Source organism: Carcharhinus amblyrhynchos, chromosome 33 (genome assembly GCF_965287045.1).
Source record: "Carcharhinus amblyrhynchos chromosome 33, sCarAmb.v2.hapA, whole genome shotgun sequence".
Classification (NCBI taxonomy): domain Eukaryota; kingdom Metazoa; phylum Chordata; class Chondrichthyes; order Carcharhiniformes; family Carcharhinidae; genus Carcharhinus; species Carcharhinus amblyrhynchos.
This window is the reverse complement of record NC_137356.1, coordinates 12,888,173-12,903,295: the sequence shown is the minus strand read 5'-3', so window position 1 is coordinate 12,903,295 and position 15,123 is coordinate 12,888,173. Positions and strand designations below refer to the sequence as shown.

At 40.5% G+C, this 15,123-nt stretch overlaps 1 protein-coding gene across 4 annotated transcripts in view; it reads right to left on the bottom strand.

The window, feature by feature from the left end:
* LOC145360983 (bromodomain-containing protein 4-like) overlaps positions 1 to 15,123 on the bottom strand; it is a 157,797-nt gene that overhangs the window by 99,200 nt on the left and 43,474 nt on the right. For all 4 annotated transcript variants that reach the window (XM_080216498.1, XM_080216496.1, XM_080216497.1 and 1 more), the window contains exon 2: positions 4,397 to 4,715. In XM_080216498.1, the coding sequence (XP_080072624.1) occupies positions 4,397 to 4,681 (285 nt within the window). In that variant the 5' untranslated portion in view covers positions 4,682 to 4,715. The remainder of the gene's footprint in view (positions 1 to 4,396; positions 4,716 to 15,123) is intronic.

Sequence of the window (15,123 nt, the reverse complement as noted above, 5' to 3'; positions counted from 1 at the left end):
TTGAAGTATGAGATGAATTCATGATCAATCAGATGACTCCTGAATTTAGGTAATATTGTGATCTCTGACTATGCTTGTCTCTTTTTAGAATTTCTTCTCAAAGAGATCCTACCTTCAGTCCAGGTCCTAGGAGACTTGATGTATCTTTACTTAAAGGTCACAAATTCATCTCATATTTCAAAACCAAATTTGATGCTTTTTATTCATTTACTTTTTCTGATGTGAACTCCTCTATTCTGTGGGAGGCCTGCAAGACCTTGGCCAGAGGTTTGGTCATCTATTTTCAGCCAGAAAGAGGCGTTAGTTAATAAGGGCCAAAGCAGCAGTTTGAATTCCACTTAGCTGAACTGGAGAGGGTGTACAGTAGGAATTCTTGTCATGTGAAGCTGAAGAAAATTAGTGTAGTTAGGGCATTTTTTAATCGACCCAGCGTGCAAAGGGGAGTTTAAGATTTGCCATGCAGAAGTTGCACGAATTTTGGAATAAACATTAGGTTTTTGGCTTTTCTTACTAGGAAGAAATAAAACTCAAGTGATGGGCTTTGAGGTTGTTTAGGTCTGAAAGCTTATAAGAGCTTTTATGCCAGTCTGTATTGGCGTGACCTTCCAGTTAGATTGCTTGCATTTAATACTGGGTCTCCCAGACAAAAGCATTAGTGTGAATGAGAAGAGGCTGTACAAAATCCTACCCTTTGCAGCATGGAGAAAAATCCTTTGCTCATGGATTAGTAATAACCCCCCTTCAATTCAGAATTGATATAAAATTTATTCTGGAATGTATATCAATGGAATTCTTGACTTCTTTATTTTGAACTAAATTAGATACATTCAGTAAAAGTAAGGCTCTCTATCTTAAAAATTCTCGGCTTGATATTGCCTAGTTTACTCCTGCACAGTTTTCCATAAGCTTTGCGGTTCTGTTACTGTTATCCTGCAAGCTTGGTTGTGCGCTGCAGAGCCAATAATGGGTGTATCCTGATCCTTGGATACATATTCTTTTACTACTTGTATAGTGGGAAGCACAGGATACGAATAGTCTGAATCAACTGGGTTGGTAACTCTTTTGTCTTTTCCCTCTTCCCACATGGACTTGTTTGAAAATGTTCTTGCAGTACTGTACTGGAGTTTGTTGCGTGACTTGTATAAAGTGAAAAATACATTTTTGAGGATTTTAAATAAAAAAGGGAGGAGTATCCGAGAGTAACCAATGCACTTCACTAAATTCATTTCATTATGACAAATGATGCAGCACACTAATGCACAAATATTTTAATTATATATTTGACGGAAGTTTTATATCAATGGTTTTCTTGAAGAAAACGTCTTCCTTTCCAAACTCATGTTAAATAAATCTTTAGAGCAGAACCGTTTACCATTAATTACCATTACAACAAATTAATTAACATCACAAGCCATTTGCATTTATTTGCTCTGACAATGCTAGCGAGACATGAATAATCAATTGCTCAAGTTGAGTGTTCCCAATACTTACACGTCCATGCTGTGTCTGTCAACATCTCTAATAGGGCTAGATGGCCTACTCCTGCTCCTATTTCTTATGTTCTTATTATGTTCTTATATATACACCTAGACTGCACACAACATTCACTCCAAGGTCTCAACACCACTATTTGCATTTCAAAAGATGTTTCTTCTCAGCAGCAGGAAAGCTTATTCTAAAATAACATCCTTGCACATTTCTATTCCACACCCATCCCCACCACAGCCTTTCTGGCAACCATTCTAAGCTCCCCCTCTACATGGCTTGCACAAGCATAAAATAATTCATCCGAGAAAGACGCATACACGCTTGCTTTGCACTGCTGCTCAGGCTCATGAGCTTGCCATGTGGTGAATCACAAGCCAAACTTTTAACTCCATCAAGGTGATGCCGCAGATCCACCAGATCACAATCCATCTCAACAACCAGCAGTTGAGGGACTTTAGTAATGCATCTTTTTAATAGAATTTTAAATTTCTATGGGGTCCTAAATTGGGTTATTATACTGGAACTAAGATTCTTGCCTTTGTATATCTTCAAACTATTACTTTTGAATTGCAGCCACTGTTATGTAGGAAAATACGGCAATCTATTTGTTACACCCCACGAATTGTGAAGTGTGACCAGTTAACATTTGATTACAGGAACCGCAGAAACTCTGGTCTTCGACCAGTACAATGCAATCTTTTATATTTAACCATCTCAACTGAAGACAGCGTTTCCAATAATGCAACAATGCCTCAATGCTACAAGGGGAATCATGGGCTGAAGCTTTGGTTTATTATTTTCACAAATATGTAGTAAAAAGTATCTTTTCTTGAGCTATACAGACGAAGCATACTGTACAGAGAGGAAACGAGAGAATGTAGTGTCATAGCTAGGGTGTAGAGAAAGGTCAACTTAATGTGAGGTAAGTCCATTCAAAAGTCTGATGGCAGCAGGGAAGAAGCTGTTCTTGAATCAGTTGGTACATGACCTCAGATTTTTGTATCTTTTTCCCAATGGAAGGTGGTGGGAGAGAGAACGTCGGGGTTGCTTGATTATGTTGGCTGCTTTTGAGGCAGCAGGAAATATAGACAGTGTCAATGGATGGGAGGCTGGTTTGAGTGATGGACTGGATTTCATTCATGACCCTTTGTCGTTTATTGCAGTCTTGGACAGAGGAGGAGCCGTACCAAGTGTGATACAACTGGAAAGAATGCTTTCTATGAAGTTGGAGAGAGCTGTAGTTGTAGTCATGCTAAATTTCCTTTGTCTCCTGAGAAAGTAGAGGCAGTGGTGGGCTTTCTTAACAATCGATTCTGTTTGCAGGGACCAGGACAGGTCGTTGTTGATCTGGACAATGAAAATCAAGCTCTCGACCATTTCTACTTTGTCCCCATTGATGTAGACAGGGGCATCCCTCCACTGTGCTTCATGAAGTCATTGACTATCTCCTTCGTTTTGTTAGGCATCGAGGGGAAGATTGTTGTCGTCGCACCAGATTCTCTTTTTCCTGGGTCTTGTCTTTGTTTGAGATCCAACCCAAAATGGTGGCATCATCGGTAACTTGAAAATCAAGTCGGGGGGGGGGAACTTGGCCATAAAGTCAACAGCGTATAAGGAGTATAGTAAAGGGCTAAGGACCCAGCCTTGCAGGGCACTGGTATTGACGATGATCGTGGAGGTGGTGTTGTTGCCTACTCTTACTGGTTGCAATCTGGGAGTTAGGAACTCTAGGATGCAGTTGCAGAGGGAGGAGACAAGCCCCAGGCCACAAAGTTTGATAAGTCTCATAGGAATAATGGTGTTAAAGACTGAGCTGTAGTCTATGAATAGGAGTCAGACATGGGTATCTTTGTTATCTAGGTGTTCCCGAGTTGAGTACAGGGCCAGGGAGATGGCATCTGCTGTGGACCTGTTGTGGCAATAGGCAAACTGTAGTGAATCCAGGAAGTCTGAGAGGCAGTAACTGATTTGTGCCTTTCAAAGCACTTCATAATGATGCATGTCAGAGCCACTGGACATTAAGATACCATGATAATGGTCATCATCTTGAAGCAGGTAGGGATCTCAGGTTGGTGTAAAAGAGAGGTTGAAGATATATTCTTGGCTTTTGCTCTGTCAAGATAAACTGACACTTACAATAGGTTTAATTTTAATTGGAGCCATGGGGCTATTACAGTTAGCTTCAAATCACTGATCAAGGACTTCCAATATTTGCTGACCAGTTACTGCTGCAGAATGTGAATTTCACATGGAAGGAAAAGGTACCCCGGCCCCCACCCCACACACACACAAACTAATGTCTCTATTTGGTCAAATTGTCGATACCAAAGCGCACTCAAAATAGCTGGCTGGTGAGGTACTAGAATGTAGTCACATTTCCAACAAATCACTGACCAGAAACTGATCACCACAAGAAAATTCATCAGGGTTTCTTTAAAAAAAAACACCTCTCTAAATTGCATTCATCCTCTCTAGGCGAAGTCAGTAACAGGGGAAACTTCAGCTGATGTCAATCTTGACCCTGTTGCACATTCATCGTGTCATGAAGCACCAAGCCTCTACTTGTCATCTTCTAACAACAACAGAAAATTGTAGTGCAATTTCATGTTCTTCATCAGCCATTGGGAAAAGGCACTGGACACTAGGTACTTCCCTTGCAAGGCTGAGTGCAAGAGATTATGCGTGAGGAAACAAGAATCAATGGCAGGACAGATCAAAGTGGCTTATTTTCATTTTGCAGAGGGAACTGCCTGTGAGCAGGGAACACGCATGGGTGATGGAGAGAAGTGGAAAAGGGTGCAATAAATATTTATTTAAGTTTAAATTTGATAATTTCAGATTTTTCTGTAAACTTTCGCTGGTAAAATAAAGCAAATGGGTAAATTCAAAAGGAAAGCAGGCAACTTACAGGCAGGTTTAGCTTCACAGCATCCACAGGCTGTTGGAAAGGCCAAGCAAACTGATGTTTCCATATCGTCTTCAGGAGCACTTTTGACAGGAACTGCAACTGATTCGTCAGCCGTTTGGATCGGTTAGGGTTGGATGTTTCAGGAGGGGGTGGATTGCCGATTGCATTACTTGGTTGTTGGGGCTGGGCTTGTGACTGTGTTGAAGACATTTGTGTGCTTTCTAGGCCATCCCCCATCGCTGGTAATTTTCTTAGTCTCTTCCCTGGACCACTTTCACTCGACATACCATTGATCCCATTGTAGACCTCACCTGGTAACCTGCAATGAGAAGAGAGTGGAATTAAAGATTTGACATTCCATGTCTATTAGATATCCAAGGCAAACTGTTAATGAATCTCCACGCATTTGGCCTAGATAGAGGTATTAATGAATTAGCCATCGAATACCAGGAACCTAGATGCATCGCCAGGCACTGTAGTTTCAGGAATTAAAAAAAGTCAATTGCTCGAAGTATGGCTTTAGTGCCAGCTCTCATGTTTACACCCAAAAAGATACCAGTCTTTCTTAATTTTGGTGTTCTGCACACACTGCTTGTAACTGAACACAACCCCTGCCTCTTCAGGATTGCCCAGGTATTCCATCTAGTCAATTTATGTCATCACTGGAAGTACCACACAGGACCTATCTGCCCTAATGAAACTGTTGCTTCATGAAACAAACAGCTTTTGGTAAAAAGGGAGTGGAGGCAATTTGCTTCTCTTGCCCCAAAGGAAAGTGGACACATTTTTCATCCATTCTCCACTGAACAATTAAAACAGCATCTATATACGCAAGCGTGCGCACCCAGCCACCCACAGTAAACGAGCATTTAACTACGTTACAAGAACAATTTCACAGAATTACATATCACTGTCAATATTTAATGGCAAAATGGAGCCACTAGTACAGAAGTCATGCTATCATATTGTTTATTAATCATTTGACAAGGCTGATAGTACAATGGTGTAATACAGTATTATGCATATTGTGTACGTCCTTGAAACAAAGACAAGTATTTATTTTGCACCTTCCACAATCATAGGATGTTCTAAAGCCAATGAAGTAATACTGAAGTCTATTTATTATTTTAATGTAGAAAATACAGCAGCCTAAGCTGCACGCAGCAAATTCCCACAAACAGGAGCACGATAACGATCAAATAATGTGTTTTTGCTGATATTGAATGAAGGACAAGTATTGGCCCAATGTGCAAGGGATAACTCCCTTAGTCTTCAGAGTATTGCAGATTTTTTTTAAGCATTCACACCAAAGGGACAGAGTGCTTCAATTTAATGTCTCATCTGAAAAATGGCACCATCAGTGCAGCAAATCATGCTTTTTTGCTTCTGGGGTGGAACTTGAACCCACAATCGTCTGACTGGGAGGCAAATGCACTACCAACTGAGCCACAGCTAATAATTAGGACAGCAATAGGATGTTTTTATACAATGGAATTCCATCCAGTTCTCCCTTGTTTGATATTAGAGTTAGCAAGCCCTTTCAAGAAATAACAACAGAATCACATACGTCTGAGAAGTATTGTCCATGGATAAGGAAACTTATTTTGCTATATTAGTGGGGAGAAGAGGGGAAAGGATCTGATGTCCACGCTCTCTCTTTAGGACAGGAATAGCATGAAGACACTCATCCAAAGCAGGAACTGTGCAACTATAACTGCCTATGAACAGCACTGTGAAAGATATAAGCTCTCAACCCATTTTAACAGTACTAATACAAATTCCCAGAACAGAGCTCAGGAGAATTTGAAGGCAATAAAACGGTGATCCAATTAGAAGTAGCAGAGTAAAAAAGGATGGTTACTAAGCAATGGGAATGAAATTGCATTCTCATGGGACTATACCTTAATAGCATCAATATGGTGGGGGGACTATACTGTATTATCATCAGTATGGTGTTTGGGCAGGGGGGGGTGATGGAGATAGACAAAAATACTGTAAAGCAGGTGGAATTGCGCAATTCCTGTTCCTCCCTTCCTGCAGTGTGAAGCAAGCTGTTGTTCAGATCATAATGCATTTCAACTCGTGACTGGAGAATTGCAATTACACTAATGAATATGCATGGTGCAATTCTCCCATGACTATTAACTTTCAAAAAGAAATTCAAACTCCCAGTTATTAATTGAAAGTAACTGCACCACAAAACTTCATGTTTTAAACCAAAAAAAAACTGCACAAGAATTAAACAAGTACACAACATGCTTTGTAAACCCTTATAACTTGAAACCCAAAATCTCACCAGGCCACTTCCTGCTCTGTTTCCAATTCCACCCAAGTGTTCCTCTAGTCATTACATGATTTTTAAGGATCCTCAGGATCTTCTCCTGGATCAAAGCCAAGTGCGCCACAGGAATTTAGTTTGACTCTTCAGTTTCCAAGTCTGCCACTTAAGACTCCCAGAACTCACTTTGCGATGATTCTAGCGTCAAACGATTGCTTCTGCTAGCTTTACCAGGAAGATCTGATGATATTAATTCCTTGTGCATTTAGACTTTACATTCCAAGCATGGGCCCCTCTGCCTATGAAGAGAACAGTGAAAGCTACAAGCTCTAACCCATTTTACCAGCCCTGAAACAAACATTCCCCTGGAAGAGAGCTCAGGAAAATTTGAAGGAAAAATAGGATGGAGATCCAATTAAAAGTTGCAGAATAAAAAATGGTTTAGCCTGTGCTCTCAAATCTTTGATCTGGGAAATTACACAAATAATTTATGCCCTCATGAAGACAACTGTAGACATCTTATCTCGGCCAGGGTCAAAGGTTTTACCCATTGTTCAGCATTTTCCACTTCCAACTCGGACCCCAGTGAATACACAAACGCCACCCTTTAAATTTCAATCACCAAGTCTGTTCAGCAATCTCACACATCAGGTGATTCCATTGTCTTATTTTTAAAACTTGCACTCCAACCTGAAAGTTTTATTCTTAAAACATATGGGTCACAAAGTGCCCTTATAGTATGCTTTTGGAGGCATTTAGTGTTACCAGCAAATCAGACCAATCCTAAACCCAACTCATGAACAATCTTGTAATTTAGTGTGCACATTAAGGAATGCACTGTACAAATTTTCTGCAAAGATCAGTCCTATCATTCCAACTATAACTACAATATCAATCCACTGTTAAGATACACATTAGCTGCTTACTGCAAGAATCTTTAACTTTGGCAAAAAGTTGTCAGAATGAAATTATGCACTAACATTAATTATTACAGCACACTTTACTATCTTAACAGTAAACAGCAAGTCTATCGAGATACTTAGCCAAATAACAGATAGGATATGCAATTATAATGGTAATCTGAATCACAGAATTCAGTATGTTTGGTACGGAGTATGGCTCTGTTGGATGGGAAAATGAACCCTCAATAAGAGAATTATGTCTTTTGGAATGTGGCTCTGATACATTTTGGACACCACCCTGAGCAGATACACTCCAAGCAATGTCTTTTTTTTAAAAATGAGATCTGCCCACTAGTTCGAAAACATTTTATCCCAGCTATAAATAATGCTGGTAAAACCATTAGGATAAAACACCAGGTCACTTTCAGGTTTGTTTGGAATAACTTTTTCCACTATACAAGACAGTATGATATGAATAGTTCTCTTTGATAACATCCTTGATGAAACATAACCTAGAAAAGCCTAGAAGTACAGCAGAGATAGGAACCAAGATGGTTGAAATTCTTTGCTCTCAAGTCTCGTCCTGGAATACGCATAATTTAGCATTAACTTCTACGTCAGAGTTAAGTGGGATTGTTATAATGGCATTTTTAGGTCAATTCCTGAAGCAATTACAGTAGTGTTTTCTGCTGCCAAGTAAATTTATGATTCATCAACTCTGGGGCTAGGAAACAAAAAGAGGTTGCATAGTTTGAGTCATGATTACATACAAAAGAACTATTACAACGAATATAAAGGTCCGTTCAAAACTCAGGTATTGGATCCAAATGCTTATATGAAATGGATCCGCAACTAACCTGGAAAAAGAAATTTCACCAGGAAGCCTTAGGAAAACAATGGATTGTATCTAATGAGCAAGAGAAGCAGTACACAATAAAGCTCAAACATCAATTACAGAATGACTGGGAAAGCATGCAAGAATGTAAAATACATCAGATGCACTCTCATCTACTGCTGGACTGCCTCATTTTAGTGTCATATCGATAGATCTGTCACCTGTTGTCAAACTTCTGAACACCATAATGAAATAGATTCTTACAGCTGCCACAACAGGAACTGGAGTGACAGTCACCAGCACTGCATTGCAGACTGTGAGCTGACAACAGGGAAAATCAAAAAAAATTGCACCTTCAGAACTAAAAACTTCCAATTTACCAAGCTGAAGTCTGTCTTCTTCCAAATCATCCCATTTATTTGGGAAATTCTTTTGACCACCCTGCAGTGAAATGTTAGTTATTCCCACTTCATGTATAAACTAAAGAATGACAATCAAATTTTGCATTCTCTAAATGGTACAGGAGCTCAACGGTTAACTGTCAAAACAACTGGTAACTCAGGTTTGACCACATTGTGACCAAAACCAGACTTGCTAAAATGCTATTTCTAAAGATTCATTCTACAAATTCAGCTTTTTCAATGCGATAGGTAGGGATCTGCTAACTTGGTTTCTACTTTTGAGAGAAGTCTGACTAGCCTTGATGCATCAGATAAACACACAGCTAAACATCAGAAATTGGAGAATTCTAACTGGGTTCTACACATTTGTTATACTCACTGTTGGTAAACGTGCATAAACAAGACTCAGCTTCAGTATGGTGTACTTTTAAGATGAAGTAACATGCAGGCACCAACTTCCTAAGTTCGCACAAGAATTACCACCTGAACTAGATACTGGAATACCTCTTTGGAGGAAAAGAATGGATACCCAATTGGAAAAGATGATAGAACAGAGCACATGTGGCCAGGCATAAGGTTCAAGTCCTGCAGGACAAGGTGGTGGGTTGGAACAAAAAAGGTGGGGAGCACATGGAATGGGGAGAGATACAGGAATTAAAAGGGAAACATGTACAGCGCTGTGGGTGTGCGGGCAGTTCAGTGACAGGACAAATGCAGAGGTCATGAGGAAGGCGTAGAGCTGGGGAGCAGATAAGCAAGCAATTGGTCACCGCTTGCACTGCTCCCTCACCATTTACTATTTTCTGAAACATCACTCTAATAAAGCTGTGCCAGCCTCAATTAACTGCTCTACCTTTGAAGATGGGCTCAAATCCACCGGCTCAAGAGTTGCATGTTATCAACTGAGGACAATTTGACAACGTAACAGGAGATGCCCTTACCCAAGAAATAGTGTAGCATAAATTTTTTCCACGGTGATTCAATTATTTAAAATTCACCACTATGACAAAAAGCTCCAGTAACTCATGCATCATTCAAAGTCAGAACAGATGCACTAAATAAAAATCTACATAAATTTACAGTTTTGAACTAATTCATTCCCACACTTTGGGGGTCACTGGCATAGATCCAGAGTATGTCGAAGGTTGTTTTCAGGAACTGTGTTGGGCTGGGACTACAGGCACACGTAGGTCAGACTAGTTCAATAGGCAAGTTTCCTTCCATAAAAGATTTACAACAATCTGACAGCACAATGATTACATTTACTGATTCTAATTATTTATTTCCACACCACCTTCATAAAAAACTGCCATTCAAATTACCATGGTGGGAGGTAAACTAATTTTCACTGGATTATTTAGTCTAGGCTTCTTATTATAGTCCAGTATTGTAACTCTTACATTATGATTTAATATTCATGAAGTTGTCCCAGTTACCTTTGTCTGCTTTAGAATTCTAAAATTGATCCATGCACAAGCTAGTTTAAAATACAAGGGGCATTTACAAAAATGTTAGTTTTAAACAAAAGCTCCAGCAGTTCAATCAGCACATCATTCATTTAAAGAGTTAACATCTTAATGTTACAACCAAGCAAGCTTCTGTTCATTTATAAACTAAACAAAGCAATAATCTAATGGACTTGTTCAACGAAGTGGAAATGTATTATACAACCATAATTCAAATGTATGAATCACACTACTGACTTAATCATGTGAATGCAATACACACACACAGGCTAACCAATAAATAGGCAGCTAATCAACAAGAGGCAAGAGAATAAGTAGCTGTAACACGTCTACATTATATGAACAGTTCATTAAACTATCCACTCAGACAGGAATGCAGTATGGTCAAATATGAATACTAACTATGTTCATTCAGGCCAGTCAGATTGTGAATCAGTGGCTAATCACTAAGGGGAACTCCCATTTTTATGCTGACAAGGTGGGGGAGGGGAAATATGATGCAACACGAAGGCAAAAGCAAATCCAACACAATGGCTTCACCCTTTGTCGTTCTAACCCACTGAAAAGCAGTCTTATTCTCTGAAAATCAGACACGGGTTAAAAAGGTAAGCTTTTTGGTGTTACGCACATTTAAATAATATTTTTCATCTCAAACGGTTTTGCTTGAAAACAACAGATGTGGAAATCAGAGTACTCGACAGGATGAACACAGTGGTAGGGCCACTGTGTTGCCGTTTCATCATAAATGAGAACTCGGATTTTGTGATGGTTTGCCTGCTTTGTATAACCCATTATAAACAAGATGTCAGGCTACATGGAGTAGCTAAATAATTTCAGCCATCTCATCTGCAGGCTATGGTGGAAAACGCAAAATAAATGGGAAATTAAAAAGAACAAATCCATCAAATACAAATCCACAACAAAGTGTCAGAGCATACACAAAAATTTTGTCCAGTTATAACAGCTCCTGATACGTATATAACTATTAAAAATAAAAGAGGAAAACTGCATGTTTAAGCACACTGGACAAATCATTGCACTGGCTCACGTGAAGGATAGCCACTTGGGCAGAGGATGGAATCAAATGCTACCAAGGATTAAGGTAGGTGGTGGTGCAGGGAAGAAAATTAGGTCAAAATATTGACAAATGCGTTAGAAAACAAATACAATCTTTTTCTCCCTCTTTGGCTACAAATATGGTGTAGACGTCACTGCTTGATCTAACAGAAAGGTAGCAATGCTCCTTTCAAAACCAATAAGGCAGACATAGGCAAGGCATAAAGAAAATGAAGACACATTCTCCAAACAAAATCCCATCCCACGGGGGAAATGTTTTGTTTTTAAATAATTCCTCTTAATAGACTTGTTGCATCTGAAAACTAAAAAGAGACTACTCCTTATGTAACTGTTCAGCATATTAAATTCATTACTATTTCATTTTCATGGCCAATTATTATAGTGGACAGTGACATGTGTTTGTGCAGAGCAATTCCATAATCATCACTGTCTCAGTTGCATGTTTTAAGGTTGCAAACAAAAAATCTTTTTCACCCAAGGTGAAGGAGATTTTTTTTTCCAACACTGAGCATTGGATTTGCTGGCACAGATCCCACTATGTGTGTCAGTAGGGCAATTGCTGAACAGGATATTTGTTCCTAGATCTCCACTCCCGATATACCCAATTCAACAGCTGCTACTCCGGGCGAAAGCTGTTCATAACAGCCATTCCAACTAATTAGCTGGCAGACATCCAGCGCTAGAGTGGATTCTGATTCTGGGCAATATCCTTCAATAAAGAAAACAAAGTAATTTTGGAGAGTTATGAAAGGCTAAAATGTCTTGAAAGACTGCTTAGACAAAATTTTGCATATTTTAATTTCTATGCTAGCAGATGCATGGTGGTGAGGTTACAGGGGGCACAAGCTGTTTTTAACAATGGATTTGAAAGCCATAAAAAGAAAACTCAGGGGAAAACAACATGCTGCAACAAGTCAAATTCGGACCCACATTAGTTAAAATAAACAGAGCACCAACTCCACAATTAGAACTTCTAATCAACAAATTTATAATCTTACTGTGCATCAGAGTCGAGTTCTCTGCCTCACTATATTGCCTCAAGGGCAAAGTTAAGTGAGGCAAGACAACACGCTGCCCCCTTTCTCCCAACTAAACGTGGAGAAATTATCACGTGTTCTCAATCCTGCACTCCTTAGTCATCAGTCATTAGCTGATGCTACAATTACTGAATGGGCCAGAGAGATCAGGAGATAACGAGGGGCACAGTTGCCTCACAAATATGTAAAACTGGTCATGGGTCCTTGTTCTGCTTCCTGTGGAAACGAATTGAATGTATTCAGACAACTTGTTTTTTTTTCAGGTGTTCCTGACTACACAATATAGGCTTCTCCTGGACTTTAAATTTTGTAGAATTTTAGTATTGGAATCGCCATTTAGCCTTCCTTACATACTGAAATTAGGCTGATTACAGTTTGATGTGCTTGCCTCCTTCAGAACTAAGCAGAAAGTAGCCATAACAAACTTTCATACATTGCCAGCAAAGCATTTCTCTTCTTTTCAGTGCACCTTATCAGGAAGAACCTTGGGAATTGCATAATGTACTGCTACAGTCACAAACTGTCTAAATTACTGCACAACAAAAATGTTAAGATAGTCTTTTGATGTTGTTTGAGGGAAAGGACAAGAATTAGGGTACCTGCCCTTCTCTTCAAATAGTGCACCAGGTGAACAGATTCCATACCAAGTATATGATTCATGTTGCACCAGAATATACAGCATTTTTGTGTAGCCTAAAAGTAAGGCTTAATTACTGACACTATATGAAATTCTCAAAAGAATCAGGAATAGAATAATAGAAACCCTACCGTACAGAAAGAGGCCATTTTACCATCGAGTTTGCACCGACCACAATCCCATTCAGGCCCTATCCCCATATCCCTACATATTTTACCCACTAATCCCTCTAACCTACACATCTCAGGGCAGTAAAGGGCAATTTTAGCATGGCCAATCAACCTAACTTGCACATCTTTGGACTGTGGGGGGAAACCGGAGCACCCAGAGGAAACCCACACAGACATAAGGAAATTTGTGCAAATTCCACACGTGATGTGGATATGCCGGTGTTGGACCGGGGTAAACACAGTAAAAAGTCTGACAACACCAGGTTTAAGTCCAACCGATTTATTTGATAGTACACTCACTAGCTTTTGGGGTTAGTCCCTTCATCAGGTGAATAAAGAGTTCTGGCCTCAGACAGAGCATACAAAGCACAGACAGTTTACAGATTACTGATTAGAATGCGAATCTTTACACCTAACCTGTTGTTCAAGTCTTAAAGTGGCCGACAATGTGAGTGGAAGGAGCACTGATCACAGGTGAAAGAGATGTGTATTGTCTCCAGACAGTACAGTAAAAGTAAGGTTTTGCAAACCCAGGCGAGTCATGGGGGTTACAGATAGTGCGACATGAACCCAAGATCCTTGTTGAGACACGCATGTCCATACAGGACAGTCACCTCAGCACCTCACTGTACGGCAAGCCCACAGACAATCTCACAATGCTCCACTTCTCCAGCTTCCACCCTAAACATGTTAAAGAAGCCATCCCCTACGGACAAGCCCTCCGTATACACAGGATTTGCTCAGGTGAGGAAGATCGTGACAGACACCTCCAGACGCTGAAAGATGCCCTCATAAGAACAGGATATGGCGCTCAACTCACAGATCGACAGTTCCGATGCACCACAGCAAAAAACCGCACCGATCTCCTCAGAAGACAAACACGGGACACGGTGGATAGAGTACCCTTCGTCGTCCAGTACTTCCCCAGAGTGGAGAAGCTACGACATCTTCTCCGGAGTCTTCAACATATCATTGATGAAAACGAACATCTCACCAGGGCCATCCCCACACCCCCACTTCTTGCTTTCAGACAACCACACAACCTCAAACAGACCACTGTTCGCAGCAAACTACCCAGCCTTCAGGAGAATAGTGACCACAATACCACACAACCCTGCCATAGCAACCTCTGCAAGACATGCCGGATCATCGACACGGATGATATCACCACACGTGAGAATACCATGCACCAGGTACACAGTAAATACTCTTGCAACTCGGCCAACATTGTCTACCTGATACGTTGCAAGAAAGGATGTCCCGAAGTATGGTACATTGGGGAGACCATGCAGACGCTACGACAACGGATGAATGAACATCGCTTGACAATCACCAGGCAAGACTGTTCCCTTCCTGTTGGCGAACACTTCAGTGGTCACAGGCATTCAGCCTCTGACCTTCGGGTAAGCATTCTCCAAGGCAGCCTTCACGACACGACAGCAGAGTCGCTGAGCACAGACTGACAGCCAAGTTCCGCACTGTAACCCCCGTGATTTGCCTGGGTTTGCAAAACCTCACTCACTGTACTGTCTGGAGACAATACACATCTCTTTAACCTGTGATCAGTGCTCCCTCCACTCACATTGTCAGCCACTTTAAGACCTAACAGCAGGTTAGGTGTAAAGATTCGCATTCTAATCAGTAATCTGTAAACTGTCTGTGCTTTATATGCTCTGTCTGAGGCCAGAACTCTCCATTCACCTGACGAAGGGACTAACCCCGAAAGCTAGTGAGTGTACTATCAAATAAATCTGTTGGGCCGAAACCTGGTGTTGGCAAATTCCACACAGACAGTGATCCAAGCCGGGAATCAAACCCAGGTCCCTCGAGTTGTGAAGCAGCAGTGCTAACCACTGTGCTACTGTGCCACCCTTCTCATATTTCAAAAAGCTCTCATATTTTTGGCCAATTTTCAACTGATGGA